Source organism: Ammospiza caudacuta, chromosome 1 (genome assembly GCF_027887145.1).
Source record: "Ammospiza caudacuta isolate bAmmCau1 chromosome 1, bAmmCau1.pri, whole genome shotgun sequence".
Lineage (NCBI taxonomy): Eukaryota > Metazoa > Chordata > Aves > Passeriformes > Passerellidae > Ammospiza > Ammospiza caudacuta.
The window spans coordinates 14,940,432-14,961,060 of NC_080593.1; the positions used below are offsets into that span (position 1 = coordinate 14,940,432).

The window sequence follows — 20,629 nt, forward strand, 5'->3', positions numbered from 1 at the left end:
TCCTCAAAAACAGCCTGGGAGATCCCCCTTTCCTTCACTGATTGAAATATCAGTTGTTTATTTAACACTAACTCTGCTGTGCAAGGAAAATATACTCCCGTTGATTTAAAGCATTTCTCTGTATACACTACTTCACCAGAATTGAGAGGGAGCTCTGAAATGGAATTTGCCTTCCACATTTGTCTTCATTCCTTCAGTTTTTAACCTACATTCTTCATTATTTGGTCCTTTGTAAGTGTAACCCAGGAGCATACATCACTGATGTGAACTGGTATATAGATTAATACTGATTTATTTCCATATCACTTCTGAAAATAATTGCAGTTCATCATTTGGTGTCTTGACCTTTCATCTGTGTCATAGCTGATTTCCTTATCAGATATTCACTTAAAAACATAGTCAGTATTTATATTTGCTGCTGCACAGCACATTCATTTCATTAACAGGTTTATTCTTACATCAGGCAGATGTTTAGGCTGACTTTTCCCAGCAAGCTTATTTAAGTACTTCACATAAAAAGCCATGGATGTGCTAGTCAACAGTGCTTGTTATTATTATTATTATTTCTGTTTCTTTTGGAGTTTGGTGCAGAAGTGAAGTGCAGCATATTACTGTGTAGAATAGCATGAAAACTGGGAAATCTCAGCCTCCCAGTTTTCCTGGCCTTTGAAGGACAACCTAAGAGCTGGAGTGCAAGGCTTTGTGGTGGGGCTTGCCCATCATTAGGGAGCACACTGACATTAAAGCACAAAAACTGTCAGTCCTTTGTCTTCTCTGCCACTTTAGATTATAAGTCATGAATTTAGTTCATGTCATTTTACAGTTCATAACTGCACTCCAGAAATCACAAAAAGCAGAGTTAGCTTTGTGTAGAAAAGTGTTACAGTTATCTTAGCGGTCTTAACATGCTTTGCACATGGGCAAAGAATGACAAAAGAATATTCCTTTCTGGAAATCACAGGCAGCACAGACTGTGACACAGCACAGAACCAGGGTTAATTGACCCAGCAGGATACATTCATACCTTTATTTACTGTGACATGGGAATAAATGGTAGAGTTTCACAAAGGCAAGTACTGAAATTAAACTAGAGGGAGAGGGAGAAATAAAAGAGCCCTACAAAGTATGAAGGTTTTTTGATTATTCAAAGTGCTTTAAGAGTTATTTTAGTACCAGAAAGTTCCCAGCCATAGATTTATCACTCTGGGGAGGCTGGAGAGATGCTCAGAGAACTGTGCAAAACCATTGGCAGCCTTATTGCTCTGGTAGTGCAGGTGCAAAATGCAGTTTAGAAGAAAATCCTCTCTACCTCCCTCTGAAATGTTTCAACATCAGGCCTAATACAGAGGGGAGTTCTGTGTGGCTTCAAGCAATCCTGAGTGCAACATATGGAGGAGCAGCAGAAGCAGAGCCCCTCCGAGCCCCCCACCACCACCCTAATCATTATAATAGTTTCATTTTTTTCAGGGGATCCACTGTGCAGAGATCTGAGTAGTTTGTATGTGGCTCTGTAATTACCTATGCATCCACTTCCCAGTCCAGCCCTACATCCCCTCAATGGCTGTGAGACAGATGGCCCTTTAGAGCTGAGATAGCAAATTCAAAATGTGTCCACCAAAAGCACTGATTCAGCAACTACTGAAATAATTTTGTACATTTATCCCACTTTCACTAGTTGGTTCCAGGAGGGAAAGAAATTAAAATATTTAAATCTAAACTAAAACTAGTTTTAAACTAACCACCACTGGCTTGTTTAATTTCTCTTTTTTTTTTTTTTTTTAATCACATCTTTTTCTTTATTTCACGTAAATTAAATCCACTTACTCTGTACAAAGTGGTTCTTCTCTCTCTCTTTTGTTTTTGTTTTTATTTTTCCCATTCACCAGGTTCAGATGTTTGGCTTGACTCAAAATATTTGTTCTGTTTTTCTGGGTTTTAAGTTGCCATCACGCCAAGAAATCAGTTGTTTGTGCCACTCTGCTGGGTAGGGGAGCTCTCTGCTCTCTCCCAGATGGTTTGCAGACCCTGTGGGGGCTGAGGCAGCTTTGCCTACCCAGTACCAAACAACACATCTTAAACAACACCAACAGCCAGGACCTTGTGCAGATGTGAAGGAAGGCATCTCAGAGGGAGATTTTTCTGAGTCTGGCAGAAATAAATTAATCTACGAGACTAGGCAGGTGTCAGACTAGGGTGAGGTAAAGCTCAGGGCTGGAAGTTAAGTGACTAAGGGCAGTGGCTGGAAACAGAGCCTTGGCTAGGAGCACACAGCTGAGGTGTGTTCTAATAAGCAGAGTTATTACTGAGCTAAAGGTCTCTGCTCTCGTGGGGCCGAGCCTGGGCTGGAGATGAGAGGTGATGCTGAGTGCTTTGCAGAGAAGATTATGCATTTTTATTCACTCTTTCCACACCTGCACAGTAGTATGAAGCTGTAGAGTTGATGAGTCCTGTGGGCCCTTCCCCATCCCAGCATCCAGGCTCCAGATTTTCTGTGGCTGAGCTATTATTTACCTCTCCTGCCCTTGTGTCATCCTGCTTTTCTGTCCCAGTTCAATTCTGTTCTGCCCATTAGGTGACATTTTCACAGCGGTAGCAAAATAGGTAGAGTGAAAGGATAAATGAGATTTCTTCCAAGTGGTAAATACCTGCCCTTCAGAAAGCAATTTGTCTTCTTGACCCCGCAGAAAAAAAGAAAAAAAAAGTATCTTTCAAAAAGGAAACACTTAATTTCATTTTGTCTTTGTCTCTAATGTTTTCATTTAAGGTTTCAAAAAAAAGTCTTTTAAAAGGCATCAGGATAACCTCCAAAGCTGACTGGCAAACAAAAGCTGCTAGCAGAGAAAATACAGTTTACCAAACATTGAGCTGAGATCCAGTTCCTCTGTTTTCAGGCACAACTGGCTTCTCACCAGGGAAGAACTGTTTACACATAACTTCACCAACCAGCTGTACCTGTGGAGTCTGGTCTTTCTCTTCATTGCAGTGTGTTGAACACTTCAGGCTAAACTCATTTCTGGTGTTGATCCTCTTAAAGATGATGAAAGGATCAATCTGTCCCATCACATATCAGACCAGGATATATTTTAACTGGTTGTATTTAGGTTACAGATCATTGCACTAAAGACTAAAGTGTCTTTCAGCTGTAACAGGAGCAGGTTCTTCTCCAATGCAAATGCTATTAACTTTAGCTGATGGACTGAAGGGTTAACATAGCACAGAATAATTTTTAAATGTTCTTACCAGGCCTTAAATATTAGCTGTCCATAGGAGGGTTCCCCCCTTTCATGATATGCTTAACTAAGAAAATACATCCTGTGTTTATTTTTAAAAGCCGCAGCACTTTAAAATCAATAGGTTTTCTCTTTACATAACTGCAGATAGAGTAACTTTCAGATAGGTAGAGTGGGGATACAAAAACCAGGCACCATTATCTGGCCAAAGAAACCCTGTAAATAAAATCTTCCTGCCTAGATTTTGGGCATGCTTTGCTGAGGGAAGGACAGCCAGTCTCCCAGGACTGCTTTAGCACTTGGGGGAAGTTGTCTTGGTAGTCAGTGACCTGTGCATCCCTTCTGCTGTCCCACTTCCTCTCTGGCACAAGACAAGAGCTCCACTCTCAGCAGTGAGATTTCCAAGTCACAGCCTCAGAAGTATTTAATATACATGTGTTCATTTCCTCAGAGCTGTGAGGAACATACCAGAAAAAGTGAAATAATCTTTGCATGTGCAGTCTGTCTCTCATTTTTCACCAAACATTTACAGCACACTCACCTCACTGTCTAACTGTAGCTACCTGACATTTTTCTAGAAGGTAGCAGAAACTCATATTGTAAAAAAGCAGTGACTTGCTTGGTGACCCAGCAGTAAATTAAAATCATCATATACAATGTGTATGAAATAGAAAATCGAATTTTGATGCAACAAAACTGACAGTTCCATTTAACAGAGAATAAATGAATGCAGACTCCTGTGGATGAATGACTGATTTAAAGAGGCTGTGCCGATTTTCCAAGATGAGAAAGCTGATCAAAAGAAAAGACATGTATTTCCATGTGACACAGGTTGTACACCTATTCCAGTGAAATTAGACTTAAAAAGTATTATATCACAGACACTGGCACTTTTTCCTCATTTTCCTGTGATTCTTTATAGAAAACCCAAAGCCTGAACTCTCAAAAATATCTGAGTGTAGTAAATTCCAGTTATTTCAGTGGAACTGACAGTGAACACAGTGATTGCACAGTCAGATCTATCTATGCCATCAAGGTGTGCTGTCTGAGACAGGAGAGGTTTAATTTTGCACAGCGTATCATCCTTTGCATAGCAGCTTCCTGCCATTAGCATAGGCATGCTGTGAAACAGGAAGAAGAAATTATTACTGTGTGTTTACACATGTAGTATTGTACTTATACTCAAAATAACACAATTATAAACCAAGCCCTTCTGCCTGTACCCCCTGATTTTGACAGGACAGCAGCTGGCACAAAAAAACCAAAAGAACTGAATAGGCAAAATTCAATTTTTTTCTGCCCAAAGTCTGGTTATTCTCATGTGAAGAAGGCTGAATGAGAAGCTTTGGATTACTTGTTTCCCATTTGTGCATTAGTTGCTTAGTACACTTAGGGGAAAGAAAGTCCTACAATTATGTCCTTCTCTCAGAAAAGAGTGGTTCTGCAAGTATTGCTATAGAGTTTCCCTTTTCTATAGTTTCTAACACAAACCAGGGAAGGTCACATTCAAACTGCACTAAATAGTTGTCTTCATTCCAGATCAGAGGATTAAGCTCAGGTTTAAAATTAAATGTAAATTACAAATAAGTATTCAGAAAACGTTAATTAAAAGTATTACGTTCCTGACTCATTTATTGCTCAGCAAGGGTTCCTAAGTATCTTAGCTGGAGAAAGGGGCCATTCACATTCCTCCTTTTTTTTGACCAAGTCATTGTACATGTCTTAGGTTATCCATTTGCAAGTTAATGTAGTGCTGATGCAAAGGTTTTCATTTTAAAGAAGTAATATTTCACAGCAAGATATGTTCCTGCAAGATGTAAAACAATCTTTTTCTAAAGCACTGGGAGTTAATCAGCCTTTCTCTCCATTGCTACAGAGAGGATTTGAATGGCACAAGATGCTGATTGCTTAGATCCCAGAGTCTATAGAAAACCCAATACGATTACATTTTCCTCCCTTTGTTATCAGAGTTTATTGTATCTCAGCGTTCAGGTTTTAAATAGTGTTCCAGAAAGAAAAATAAATTAGGAAAAAGGTATTTTCTGAGTCTTCTGAATAACGACGGCGCTGCATCAAAGCCCCACATCAAGGCGTGAGATGGAGCTTGCAAATGAGTGCCAGGGGGATCGTTCCGTGTCCCTGCGAGTGCCCGCCCCGGGCGCGTCTCACCCTCGCAGGGAGCGCGTCTGTCCCGGGAGCGGCTCCTGCCCGGCTGTGACCGGCTCTGCGAGCGCCCAGTGCTGTCACACCGGGCTGTCACACCGGGCTGTCGCACAGGGCTGTCACACCGGGCTGTCACACCGGGCTGTCACACAGGGCTCTGCCCGCACTGCGAGTGCCCCAGCCCCGCTGTCATACCCACTGTCACTGCCCGCTGTCACACCCTACTGTCTCACCGTGCCCCAGCCCCGCTGTCACACCCCGCTGTCACACCCCACTGTCACTGCCCGCTGTCACACCGGGCTCTGTGCCCCAGCCCCTCTGTCACACCCCACTGTCACACCGGGCTCTGCCAGTGCCCCAGCCCCGCTGTCACACCCCGCTGTCACTGCCCGCTGTCACACCCTACTGTCTCACCGTGCCCCAGCCCCGCTGTCACACCCCGCTGTCACACCCCACTGTCACACCGGGCTCCTGTGCCCCAGCCCTGCTGTCACTGCCCGCTGTCACACCGGGCTCTGTGCCCCAGCCCCGCTGTCACACCCCGCTGTCACACCGGGCTCTGTGCCCCAGTCCCGCTGTCACACCCCGCTGTCACACCGGGCTCTGTGCCCCAGCCCCGCTGTCACACCCCGCTGTCACACCGGGCTCTGTGCCCCAGCCCCGCTGTCACACCGCGCTCCTGCCGCCGGCAGCGCCGCTCCCGGCCCCCTCGCAGCATTTCTCTTTTCCCATTTGATCTTTACCGTTCCCATACTGGAGAGATTTGGCTTGCTGAATTCTGGAAATGGCTCCAGTTAAAATGCGAGTGTATTAACCTGCTGTACTGAGTCTCTTTTGTTTCTCTTTACCAGAGTGCTGCTTGCCAATTTTTATGACTACAGCAGATTTTACTATTCAAACAGAACCAGATGGAACACCAGTTCAAAGAACATGTCAGAATTAAATATTTCTTTTTTAATTAGTTGCTTCTGATTTATGCAAAAAAAAAAAATTAACATAAGAGTGGGAGAATGTGCCATGAATCCAGATGCAACACAGCCCGCACAAGCATTATCTTTTCTCTGTCAGAGACACAGAAGCTTTTTCTTTTATTCTTTTCTTGTCTTTTCTTCTTTCCTTTATGTTTCTGGATTTCATTTTTCTTAGGCTTTCTGCATCTTTTCCTTCTTGAACCAGCTTCATAATGATGACTGAGGTTCTCTTATGTTTATCAGTCATACTTTTTCACCATTATCCTAAATTTTCTCCTATAGAAACTGGCTGATCTGCTTCTGGGAAAAGTTGCTGTACTCAATTCTGTGACCACAGCATCAGTAGCTGAACTTGATAGCATCTTTTGACTCTATTCTTTGTTTTCAGTTGAGGGAATCTTTATACTTACATTTTTTTCTTCTGCAGAAAGGGATTTGAGCAGAAGGTGAAGATTGTGAAAATATATATATTTCAACTGCTAAAGAAAGGTTCTTTTCCCTTTTGCTGCCAAGAATTCCTGTGTCTTTGGCTTGAATGTTTTCTCATCTCTTCTTCCATGCCTCCCCGTTTTGCCAAGTCACATAAGCATCAGTTCAGTAAAACAAACTGATTGGGGACAGTTGTTAGGCACAACTGTTCTTTGCCAAGTCACTGCTTTCCCTTTTGGGGCTTTCAGGACGTTGCTGTCAAGGTCAATGAGAAAGACTTCAGTCTCTTCAGGAGAGATCTTAATAAGAGCAATATTTTCTCCCTACCTTCTTTCTGGAGCTGCTGCAACTATCACTGCAAATCACTAAAGATTTGAGGTAGTTTATAAGCTTAACTATTTTCACTTAAATCCAGGATGAATATTTACCACCTGTCATTAATCAAGGAGTTGTGCTCTTGTAATGACTACTCATGTCAAGAGAATGAAGACTTTTGGAAGTCATTTTCCAACCAAATTAATTAGACTATTTTCAGAATTTCTACTGGAGCCTGTCCCATTCCTACTTAGCATTACAATCTAAGAAATTAAGGAATGAAGTCATAGTTGTATATACCTTATGAGAAAGCTTGATTTGCCAAATCAACAGCAGTGTTAAGAAAGTAGATCAACTCTCGCTTAATTAAATATTTGACAGAACAGTGAAGCGTCGCAGCATTTAATCTGACTCAGAGCACTGTATGCTATCTAGGGAAATGACATGGTTCTCTGAAAATATTTGCTTTGGTATGTTGTGTCAAGTGATGGATTGTACAGCTTTTCAAGCCACAAGAGATGCCCACAACAAAAAGCTTCCTGTTGTTAATCAAACTCTAGCACTCGGTACTTTATTTTCTCAGGCTGTTGAACAGACCTACGGTAGGAGTGCTAAAAGCTGGCAAAACTGCTCCCTTGCTACAGCTCCCTCAATGACTGTATTTTTTTTAACAAGGCAGATTTTCATCCTGAAGATAAGGTCTTCCATACTACAACCCAGTTATGTATGATGACAGGAAGAAGCAATATTAATTTCAAGCCGTGTATGTTCTGTGTCATTCTTTAGCTAGCAGTTTGCTCAGATTTGCTACGTGATGCATTGTGCAGAGCTAAATGTTATTTTTTTCCTTCTCCTTAACTGGTCTCAAGTAAAATGCATATGCCAGCCCTTGCATATGTTTGCCTTAAAAATGTGTCACCCACCTGCATTTTTTGGAGACAGTGCTACAGCAATAAGAATATTTCTCCTGGATGCTATGAGATATTGTGGAATAAATAGAGAGTAAGTAATTCATATGTAGAAACAGCTAGTGCCTTGCAATATGCTTCTGTAGGAAATAAATTGATTTTAGAAATAGGAACGAGTGAGGCTTTTTTGGAAAAAAAAAAGAACATTTCTCTGCTGGAAAAAAAAAAACACATTCAAGATGCTCCTCATTTTTGGTAAGGTAGGGGCCCATTCCTATAGTCAATTCTGATCCCAGACTTGCACTTTCAAATAAAGATATTCACATTGCAGTGCACGCAACTATCAAAGGCTGTCATTTTGGATAAGGCCCTTAGGCATCATTTTCCAAGAGAGATATGCTTCTTAAACTGAATGAAAGTGAAAATTTGAAAAAAAAGAAAAAGAACTTGAAACATGCTGCTGTTAGTCAAAGCTGAAAGTCTGGTCATGGAAATGAAATGTGAAGATTTCAGGTTTGGAGACAGCTGCCTATCTCAGATCACAGCCATAAGGCTTGCAATAACTTACAAAATCGCTTGCATTTTCTAAAATAAATACCAGATGTTTGTTTATCATATGTGCAGAACGTTAAATGTCAAATAATTGCAGGGAAATGCATTTGATGTTCATCTTCAAAAGTACTGTATTTCAACACCACATCTCTTCACAGTCACTCTAACATGAAACACAAGTTCTTGAAACAAAAAGGACAAGAAGGCCAAAACGAAAAGCTAGTTATTAAAGACTTATATCATAATCATAGCTGGAGTAGCCTGCATCTGAGAAAAAGGGGTTACCTCTGGTCACATTAACACTTGGAGACGTCTTTGGAAAGGACATACTGTGTTGACTGAAACTTATACACAGAGGTGGACTCTCCAGACATAAGCTTCAAGATGAAGAAAGCTTCCTGTCTGGTGACACAGCTGTTCCAGAGCTATTACCCTCTGCACTGACTCCTCTGGGAAAAATAGAGAAGACCTGTGTCTTATCACAGCTGCACTTTGGTACCTTCAGCTTCCAGTTGTTACTAGCAATTGATATGGTTGCACTTCAATTCTGAACAGTCCCAGTGACTTTTAGAATCTGTGTTTTATGGGCAACTTTTTGCATTTTATAGAAAGCAAACTTCCAAAAATCATTGGAACAAAAACAAAATGCATCACAAAGTGATTAATGAGGGGGAGCTTAACATCCCATTAAAATGTGTCATGCAGTTTCTACATAATTCATTTCTATCATCTTACTTAGAGAAGATTGTTACATTTAGAGCTTAATTTGCAAACATACCTAGGCACCACAGAGGGGTGCACAGTGTTGCAATTCTGTTTGCATGCACCTGGAGAGGGGCAGCTCCCCTCCAGAGGCCACGGCAAGGAACTGTCAAAGGGAAGTAAATGCCTTAAGCCCTACCTCTCTCCTGGACTTTTTCACTGACAGAGTTAGTACTAAACATTCCAAGAGACCCTTCTGCTTCTCTGTTGTTTAATCTCATCTTTCTTGTTTGCACCGCTTCTTTCTCACAAAACACCAATGGAGAAATGTTGTTCTTCTTTCCTTTATCAGTTTGTGAGCAAACAGCCCCTGGCATGCAGCAGGTCTGGGGTCACAGTTTGCCTTTGCAAGGGCTTTAAAGCTGTGCTGAACACTTGAGCTGTCAGACTCCAGGAGAGGACTACTGCTGACATAGTTCCAGTTTGCAAGAGCACACAAAGATTTGCTGACTTGGAGAGAAAGCACATCCATGTGAAGAGATGTGCTCCCTAACAAGGAGAGCCCTCCTTCCTCCAGTAATGTCTTTCTCAGTTACTGGAGCCAGGAGTGCTAATGAGGTTACCTTTCCTTCCTTACTTATAGGCAATAAATCAGAAGTCCCCTCAGAGTCTCCCTCTCTCCCAGTGAGAGAGTTCTGCCAGGTTCTAGGCATGAAAGTACATGTCCATATCCATTGTGTGTTTGGGACTTAATCCTGGGCAGTAAGATGGATGCTGTAGGATATTCAGTGCCCTGGAGTTAAGAAGGTGTATTGAATTCTTGAATTTAGGACCAAGCAAAATTTGGGGCCTGAAGTTTTCTGACAGGACAAGCCTGAGGTCTGAATGATCAGTGACTGGTAGCAATTGATATGTCAGGCATCAAATAATCAAATCTTCCTAAGCTACCAATGTTAAATTTTAACTTGGCTTCAAATACCTAGAACTCTTGTAAAAGGCCATTGCTTGACTTTATTCACAATGAAGTACTTACTGTATATTAAAAAGCCTCTACTAGAATAATTTCAAATCAGTTGGAATGGTACAGGCTTGGGACCCTAATCATTTCAAAACTGAAGAGCTGTTTCAAATTGTAAGAGAGGCAGATCATTTAAATAACTTAGCTCTGTGCTCCCTCAGACTTCCAGATTTTCAAGTGCACTTCAGCCTGGAAGTGAATGTGGTATTGGACATAACTCAGTGCAGCACACTTTACAATCAGCAGAGTACAGCTTGGAGAGCATTTGAAGTTAAGCTGAGATTGCTCAGAGCAATGATGCCCAGATTCCCCCATTAACTTTCAGATTGCAACAATCTAACATCTGAGACTCTCCAGTTACTTTAAATCACTTGATTGTTTTTGTGAGGTGGCGCTGGGATTTTATTTTTTTTTTAAGACTGAATTTTTTTTATCACACAAAACCAAAATGTTGCAGTATTTCACCCCTAAAGACAAGGGCTAAAATGTTACATATAGACTTCATGAGCCTAACAAACTGGGGCAGGGGCTTTGGCCTGAAAGCCAGTTCTATCTGTCTCACACAAGGCTGCTATTCTTGTGCTGGAGGACTCCAAAATGCCTTGCATATGACATGGGCACTGAGAGAGTGACACTGTCCTCAACAGAACTTCCTTCAGCCTTTTGAGAGAGAATGCACAGCATGTTGATTTAACTGCTCCAGTGCCTTTGGATATATGACATAAATCCAGGAAAAAGGATGCCTGTGAGACACAGGACACACATATTCTGCATCCTACATACTTTGGAAATACTGAAAGAGACTGGGACATTCATGGGGCCATTCAATTGAGAATGGTTAATTCAACCTATTATCCTACTAAACTCTGGACAACTGAAGTAAGGGGGGAAAATTACACTGATTAATATTTTGTGAATAGGGACATTTTTTACTGAAATAAAATTACCTACTTTAGGAAACAAAGGTTCTCGCTACAGACAAAGACAGTGAAGAATTTGATTTTACTTGGTTGGTTGTTATGGCTAAAAAAGGCTGTAAGGAAATGGCAGAGGTTTCAAAACTGTGGTCACCAAACTGACTGTAATAAAGTGTTTTGCCCAGTTTCAGCTATTTGGCAGCTGGGCTTGTGCACGGGGATAAGGGGTTCTTTTGCCAGCAGAACTGAGTAGCCAGCTACTTAGGTAGCTGTATTCCTGCACCCCACATCATTCTCCCAAATATGTTGATACTTCTTGGATGCCACATGATGAATTAGATAAGGAAAAGACCTGGATGAAAAATAAATAATGGGGGAGAGCAAGGTTAACCTAAATCACCTGTCCATTTGTAATGGACAATGTAGTTCCATGAGAGAAGGAGGAGACAAAAGAGTGAAGAAGAGAGATGACCTCTAATACACATTCATGTGCATTTCTCCAGGGAGTTCAAAATGAATTGTTTTCTAATGAGAGAAGTTGGAATTTGAATTTGACAGTTGGAACAGAATTACTAGACTTGTGCTAATGCTTCTTTCTTTTCCCCAAATGCATCATGCAGTACTAGCAACTAATTTGTCTTTTTTCCCAACAAAATCACACAGTGGTTTGTAATTATCTTGTGACCAACTAATATACATTGGGATTCTTCTCTTCTATTTGCAAGTAATGATCTTCTGGGTTTTAGCAGAATTCTTCTTATCATTCCATAAGTGCAACTTTGATTATCCTAGTAAATGCCATCCCATTTCTACTGCCACAGTCCTCAGGGTCACTCAGCTCTCACTGTATGAGTCTCCTCTGCGTTGACAACACCTTGCAGCTGAGTGTCCTTTGGGAATTTCATTAGCATCTATGCAAGTGCTTAATGAAAGTATTAAGTAAGGTTTTTCAGCAGGCTGGTCCTTGAGGAATTTCTCTGGTAACTCCTCTGCAGTCTGGTGGTTCCCACTTGCACTGATGGTGTCTCTGGTTCCTCCCTCGCAGAGGAAACAGAATTCTCTAGTGTGTGAAGAACATTCCTGGCTAATTAGGCAAATTTTCCTGAATTCTGTGATGACAACAGTTACAAAAGAGGAGATTATGTCTATGTTATTGTCAACAATATTTGGCAGTTTGCTTTATATAAAATCCTTATTATTTTTGTAAGGCAGGGTGAGGTAGAGAGGGTGCCACTGCTCCAATGTTGTTACGCTCTGAACTAGTTGTCCTCACATTCCAAATTATTCTCTACCACAGGTCGACCTGGGCCTTCTCCGCTTTGTTTCTGGAATTGGGACCCAAGGAGCCATCTCAAAAGAAACAAAGAAAGAATATTATCTGAAAACGTATCGTGTAGATGTCAGCTCCAATGGAGAGGACTGGATTACACTGAAGGAGGGAAACAAGCCTGTTGTAAGTATTTTTTTTCCTTTTATTGTCTCTCTTCAGCTGAGAAATAGTCTGCTGAACTGTTTAGTTATTATTATCTGTTTAAAAAAGAGGAATAAGGTTTAGTCAGGTTGATCCGCACTATTTCCCAAATCCAAAAGCCAGCTTGTGTCTCAGTAGTAATGGGACACAGAAATTGTTTATGCAAAGCCTAGAGCAGCTGAAAATGGTGTAAGGTGATGCCCTATGTATTGAACTCACCATAATTTGAGTAATTTTCTGTTTTTTTCCTGGACTGTTCTGCTGTTTCCCTGTTTCTCAGAGAATTTCAATGTGACCTTGAGAAAAACATTATGCAGAACTTCTCAAAAAATGTGTCTGTCTGTTATGTGCAGTGAAACTCTGGATATGCAATAAGTCAGTGCCTCAGCTCCCTGTGCATGGCCATGCAGCACTGCTAGCAGATGATTAGTGGTTTGTTAGACTTCCAAGTATCTCAGTGATGGGGGTCATGCAGACAGATGATTAGGCACATCTTTCCATCCTTATAGATTTTTATCACCTTTCCATTTATCAGCAGATTTGCTCTCTGTGACCTCCCAATGAAACAGCTTTAGACGCTCATAAGAAAAAATTGTCATTATCCGCTACCATGAGCATAAAGCTCATTACTGAGAAGTCAGTTCTGCTCCAGCTCGCACATGAATAGCCCCAGTGAGGCTGTGCCTCCCTTCCCACCTCGCTCAGGATGTGCCTGAGAGCAGCATCCCCAGAGGCTGCCAGGGGCTGATGCAATTGGAGTCGTTTTGTGGTACCTCCCTTCAAAACAGCTTTTTTGTGACCCCTCTGTAAAGACACAGAAGAGCTGTACGATATCAAAGTCTATCAGTGTAACCCTATCTAGCCCTAAATATTTGGTTACTGTTTGTCCCTGACTCATCTGTAAGGGCTATGCCAAGTCCACTACATTTATCTAATCAATGTGGTAACAGTGTTTAACAAATACGTCTTGCTCTTTTTGAAGCCCTTTGGAAAACAATAAAAAATGAATACTGAAAACTTCTCTCTGGCAGGTATTATCCTGGTTTTACTGGAAGTTCTAAAAGTCAGATAACACAATGTGGGCACTGTACAGTGATGTATATAAAGATACAATAATTGTCTTTCCCAAAGTCACAAGAGGGGCCAGGGCAGTGGCTGGTATGAGACACTGGGTTTCCTGACTCTGGATTCTGTAATCTGAACAAATGCTTCTTTCAAAATCAAACCATGCCTGATTTTCATTACCAGCTTCAATTTGTAAACTCTCCAAAAGTGTATTTTACATGAGTTTCTCTTGCACATGCTGTCTTTAATTAGTGAGAACATTTCCTAAACCTGCGTCACTTGTACAAAGAGTTTGTTTAAAAAATCAGTTTTCTAAAATGGCAGTATTTTGCTGTTGATCAAGACAAGAAAAACATATGCACCAGTCTCCTTCCCAGATATTCTAATTCAAATGAAAACTTTGCAGCTGCAGGTCTCAAGGCAGCCATACACCAATGTTGCACTAACTACACATAAAAATCTGGGTACTTTTGCGAAAAGACTCCTTTTCTCTGTCAGATGCAAACTTTGAGAAAACTACATCAGGTCTTCACAGAAAATAAAAAAGTTACTGGAAGGAAATGCAGTTCCATTAAAAATCTCTTACTAGATATGAAACTCTGATGTTAAATTACTTGAGCTGTAACTGAGCCTTATGGGTTGGCAGCTGTGTGCTGTTGGCCCCCGCTCCAAATCAACGCAGCTACTGTAAGGAACAAACAGGAAAGCAGGACAGTGTGTGTAAGAAATGGGAGGATCTCCCATAAAAGGAGAGGGGCCTGCATCCATGGAAAACAACAGGAAATTGGTCCCCTCTACGTGAGGAAGAAGCAGGAAGCTGAATCACCTTCTTTGGACTGGAACATTGCAAGGTTTTGGCTGGGCTAGGAAGGAGTGTGTCTGCAGCATCCTCAACATGAAAGCACAGCACAATCATGTGCTTCTGGTGGAAGTCTCATTGTTCATCTAATTTGACTGCCAGCCTCGGGGGATGCAGGGAAAATCTTGGAGCCTGCTAAACAGATTTTAAATAGACTTCAATCTCAATATGCAAGGCGAAGGAAATACTGAGACCTTGTTGAAAAGGATTTGAAGACAGGGTGTTAACAAAGCAAGGTTTGCACAATACATTTTAAAAATCTTAAACCCAAGGTCAGCAAAATAATATATATATTTATCATAACTATATAGGATTTTTATATGGTCTAATTGAAATCCAAATCGTTAATTTGAGCCTGAGATTTTTTAGCTTACTGCATTATTTGATGAGTGTACAAGAAATAGAACTGCTTTAGTGGGGCATTGGGGGATTCTTCCAGGACACAGGAGTTGTTGGGTGACGAAGACCAGGGTTTGTCATTCCTGCATATAGATCTGGGCATTAGGAACAACTTTTTTAGTATCATTGAACACCTTACATCTTCGTTTTTCCTCCCCAAGGAAAGCAAACCCGTCTGCAAAAGTTGTGTTAGAAGATTAATGAAATAGTTTCCCATGCAAGTTTTTGTCTCAGCCCCCACAACCAACCCTGGTTAGACCTCATATCAAATCTGTAAAACACAGAACTGTAAGCACCAGTTAAGAGAAAGCCTAACAAATATATACTTTTTCTTTCCACACAAAGGTGTTTCAAGGGAATAGCAATCCCACTGATGTTGTTTACAGAGCTTTTGCCAAACCAGTTTTAACACGGTTTGTGAGAATCAGACCTGTGTCTTGGGAAAATGGAGTTTCACTGAGATTTGAAGTGTATGGCTGCAAGATAACAGGTAGGTCTTGGGAAAGATTATAAAATATGGGGATTTTATTCTGCCTATACTGTGGGATTTATTTTTATGGGTAAAATTCATGAACATGATTTCCACCACAATCTGAATGTAGAAATGTTTTTTAAAAAAGATAATAAAACACCACAAACCAAACATCCAGTGTTATCTGAATATTTTTATGATGCTATATTTTAGTTTTATTTACTTTTATTGCAATCGCTTTACAGCTTCATGCAAAATTCCTGAGATACACAGATATTTTGCAAATTCCCATGTCATTTTTTCCCTTCTAACCCTTCAGTCCATCTCTCTTATGTCTGCTATTCATAGGTAGTTCTGAGCAGGTTTCTCAAGGAACACACATGACTAGGATTAAAAGGATTGCAAGGTACAAACACTTGTATCTGAGGTCTGTGCAAATAATGGTGGATATAGTCAAGTTCCAGTCATGATCAGTATGGCAAAGTAATTCCTTTATATCACACAGTTACCTGTCAAAATTTTTTAGAAATATCTTTTTTATAGTTACAAGTTTTCTATAATTTCTACACAGTGGAAGTGCCTTTATCTGTAAAGTAGAAATACAACTTACATTTGAAAGAAAATTATAATGATTTATTAGACTTTAGAAAGCCAAGTTTTCTAGCACATTTTTAGCACTTAATACAGTTCAATGGCATTTTTTGCATAATTTCTACTATTTAGGTTTTTTTTTCTTTTAGAGTGTTTCTTTAGCCTTGAAAATGTTTCTTAGAAGAGGTTTCCATACAGAAGGAAAATAAGATTACTGATTACTTTGTTAGAGAATTACAAGTCATTCTATGAAATCTTTTCAGATTAGATGTAGGTAATCAGATCTACTGTTTCATTCTACATTAAAATTCTTAATGTCTTGTTAGCAGGTACTTCTAATTTTTTTTAATCTAGCATCATAAAAGAAGCAACTATTTCACTTCTGTGTCACCTGAAAAAGTCTGAGAGATAAAAAAAATGCATTAGGAAAATCTCAAGTGCAACAGTAAATTATATTTTCATGTATGAAGATTTCCATTTCCAATATCACCAAAATTAGGTAATCTGCAACGAGGTTTTGGCTGCTTTTGGAAGTTTTCTCTGAGGAAATATTCACAAATTCAGATGGCCCTGCACTCTTTTAGCAAGAAGAATAGAAAACAAGAATAGAATAGGATTTTCTGATCCTTTTGGTTCCCACCAAGCCAAAAATACTTGTCATATTTTGGTACTTCCTGCTAAAACTAGGATGTGCAAGTTTGAACGAATGAAAATTATATACAAATCCAATAGATTACTTTGACTATAAGAAATAAATAAGTAATTAGCTATGATAGTTTAATTGACTGATGTGTCCTGTTTCTGTTTTGGCGCTTGTTCAGAACAACTATTTAATTTATTTGGATTTTTTTTTCTCTGTAGATTATCCTTGTTCTGGGATGCTGGGTATGGTGTCTGGCCTTATTCCTGACTCTCAGATTACTGCATCTACCCAAGTGGATCGGAACTGGATCCCTGAAAACGCTCGCCTGATAACGAGCCGTTCAGGCTGGGCGCTGCCCCCAAGCACCCATCCATACGCAAATGAATGGCTCCAGATCGACCTCGGTGAGGAAAAGATTGTGAGGGGCATCATTGTCCAGGGAGGCAAGCACCGAGAGAACAAAGTGTTCATGAGAAAATTCAAAATTGGCTACAGCAACAATGGGTCAGATTGGAAAATGATCATGGATTCCAGCAAGAAAAAGATAAAGGTAAGGGCAAAACACTGTGCTGAAGAAAAGTTTGCGTTACATTTCCACGCAGCTCTGTCTGACCTTAGGAAGGGCACACAGCTGGGGTGAAGCCAAGGAGGAGGACTCCAAGGGCAGCAGCCCTGAAGGAATGCTGTGGGAGCTGTCCCATGCCTGAGGACAAGAGCTGCCTTAGGACATTTACCTCTCTGGCAGCAAGTTTTGCTGATTCGACACTTAGTTCAGGCTTGACTCCTGGCAACATTGGTGCCTCTCTGGCTCACAACTTACTGCAAAATCCCATGCAAAGGGATTACTCTAAAAAGCCAAACTCTAAAACTGAGAGTAAACAAACTTACTTGAGACAAATTTATTTGAATTACTTTTGTTTTGCTTCTTTTTGTTAGAGCTATAGAATGAGAATGGTGTTACTCAGCTCAATGGGGTACCTGTTGTGTTTCTCAGCTGCCTGTAGATTGCTTTGAGAGTTTCACAGGTTCTCTGTAGTGATCTGATCCAAGTCCCTCCAAAAGAAAGTGGTGAAGTTTTGGTCATGTTATCCCAAATGAGAAGTACTATTATATTCTCACAAGGGAAGCATCTTGGAGGATGCTTGAGAACACATTTCCAGAGGAGGGCCAAATCAATTGCTGGGTTAGATTCCAAGGAAAAGGAAATAATTGTGGCCCAGAAGAGCTTCTTGGAATGTATCTGTTTTGATTTGGTTTTGGATGTATGCACTTCAGGACCTAAATTACACTGGGCATTTAGCTTATATACTCCAAGTCCCATTGAAGTCTTCCATCCCATTTTGCTATCTCTGCTCACAAAGTGCATTTTTGCCTCAAAAGGCACAACTCTTTCTTAGTCCTCCTACCCAGTTCCTTGAAGAAATGAGTAAGCATGCAGCCCTGCTCACAAATTGGTGCTGTGAGTACTGTAGTACTGAGATGACCAGGGAATCGTGTACCAAAACGTGCCCTCAAAAGGCAAATTGTTGTGGTGCTTGGCAGATGGGATCCTGGGAATTGCTCCATTTCTCATCTGTGTTAGTTTGAAAATTAGATGTAAAAGCTGTTTTGCTGTATAGACTCATCCATTGGAGGAACCTGTGTTTCCTTAAAGGAAAAGCTGAGTGGGCCCATGGATGTAGCTTTTCCAAGCACATTTGGTAAATATTGGACTTCATTCTCTCCTGTTTTAATCTCGCTGAATATGTCTGCATTTTCTCACTTTTCATCATTTGTTTGGGGGATTAAAACTAAATGGATTCAGCCTTTGCAGTCATCTCCTTTCTCTTGTTACCATGAGTTTTGACTTCATCATAAAGTGTGAAGGGAGTGTAAATCAACAATGGGATCTTACCATTTTCTTTCTAAAATAGATGTTGTTTTGACATGTACTTCTACACTGTGGCTCAACGAGGGAAAAAAATAATGCCATATGCTTTCGAAGCAGCGCGCCGTCTGCTGCATGGCTTTCTGTTTTCTAATACAGGCACTTGCCATCATTGTCAGAAGTTAGCAGTTTGACAAGAAAACTAGTGTGCTAACTAATGCACTGAGCCCATCCTCAGTTTTCATCACCACCAGAAATTAACTTCCAAGATTAATGGAACGGAGAGGGCTGGAATTCAAATCTCTTGTGGCATAATTATAATCCTTCCTAAAAATTCAATATACTTAATAAACTTTATTCCAAAGCAAAAGTCTTCTTTAAAGAGAATAGGATAAATCCCATGATTTTGGAGCCTGAGGAATTTAAAATGTTAATACTGGAATGTAGTGTTTTTAACTGTAAGTCGAGCTGGATGGGACAGGATGCTATAATGAGTCACAGCAGGAACATGGATTAGAAACAGCCCCGTTATAAGAAATGAAACACATCGTTTCACTTGGTTAAAGTCGTGACTTTCAATAAACAAACAACTGCATTTCATAGAAGAAAGAGCAGTGACAGGCTAAACATAACAACAGAATGTGTCCAAAGGGTGAAACATCACCTTGTTTCTTAGCATGATCTTGTCATTCATGCCTGCAGCTGCTTTCACAAAGCCTGCCATAACTCCTTCCTCTTTGGCTGACCCAATTTCAGCTATTTTTGAGTGTGCAAAATGTTTCCCCCTTTGAGTGCTTTAGCTCAAGCACTCAAAGGAGTGAAAATCACAAATCATCAAATAACCATGCAGAACTCCATTTCAAGATCCAATTTGTATTTCTTGTCCCTGGGCTTGCTTACTCAAGCTTACTCCAAAACGTCATCTTTCTCTTTCATGCTTCTTTCCTCCTTTCGCTTTTTATGGGGGTAGAATGAGTTGTTTTGAGTTTTTTGCTGTTGTTTTTAAAATTACTCTCCTAATTTCTGGTACAAGAAACTTCAGAACACCCTGTCATTTAGAACATCCTTTTAAAATTTTTCTGCAATGTTTATTTTGATTTTAAAATAAGTTAGGCAGATTTTTTCTGCTCACCATCTTAGCTCCTCTTTTGTTTAACTATTATTTATTATACCTTATCTTTGTAGTGGCGTACAGCAATTTGTGACATAGCTTGTATAAAGGACACTCTCAAAGTGAAGTTTTGCTGTACACTCCTCTCTCCTCTCCCACAAAGAGTATCAGTATGTGTTTTAAATGAACATTCAAAATTGAATCACAAGCAGCTCTGCTCTACAAAGGACAGTGATTCAATGTAATTCTAGATGCCTATTGAATCCTAATGTCTATGTGTCAGTACTCCATAGTGATGTCTTTTATAAATCAGTTTTCATTATTATATGTTGCTATTAAGACTACTATTAAAAAAGGGAGCAAGGATTCCTCAGATACATGTGTCTGTCTACATTTTACACATAAAATGGCATTCATTCTTTTTCATATAGTAGGTAGCTTTTCTGATCATTTGCACTATATTGTTATTCAAATATAATAATATGTAATTCCATGTCAATTAGATCTGACAAGCCCTCTACACATGAATTTGTGACAACTGTCTTCCAAGCACTGACAGTACACTGGGTCAGCCAGTGCCCCTTGAAGCCACCTTGGAGGTGCAATTTCCCTAGGAAGTAGGAAAAGCAGCATTGATGTTAAAAATTTTTTTTGTTTAATTCTTCACAGTCTCCCATCACTATTGGCTTTTCCAACTGGCACTCTGTAAACAGTGGCTGGAAGCATTGTGATCATAATGCAGAGGTGTACAGTAAAAACAAGGAAGGCTTTTAGAACTGCACTGAAAATCCAAGAAGCAATCAGGATTACCTGTGCTGATTTTCTGCCTTAGGAATCAGACAGCTTTTCCCATGGCCTCTGTTTTCTCTGCTACAGATGAATAGAAGGAGTTCATTGCAGGTTGGGTTTTGTTCCCATCCAAAATGAAGGGCATCTCATGGTTTTT

The 20,629-nt window shown here is 40.3% G+C and overlaps 1 protein-coding gene across 2 annotated transcripts in view; it reads left to right on the forward strand.

Annotated features, from left to right (window-relative positions):
• The window catches only part of NRP1 (neuropilin 1), a 114,661-nt gene that overhangs the window by 68,470 nt on the left and 25,562 nt on the right, over nucleotides 1-20,629 (forward strand). For both annotated transcript variants that reach the window (XM_058808108.1, XM_058808118.1), the window contains exons 8-10: nucleotides 12,503-12,658; nucleotides 15,345-15,489; nucleotides 16,924-17,255. In XM_058808108.1, the coding sequence (XP_058664091.1) occupies nucleotides 12,503-12,658; nucleotides 15,345-15,489; nucleotides 16,924-17,255 (633 nt within the window). The remainder of the gene's footprint in view (nucleotides 1-12,502; nucleotides 12,659-15,344; nucleotides 15,490-16,923; nucleotides 17,256-20,629) is intronic.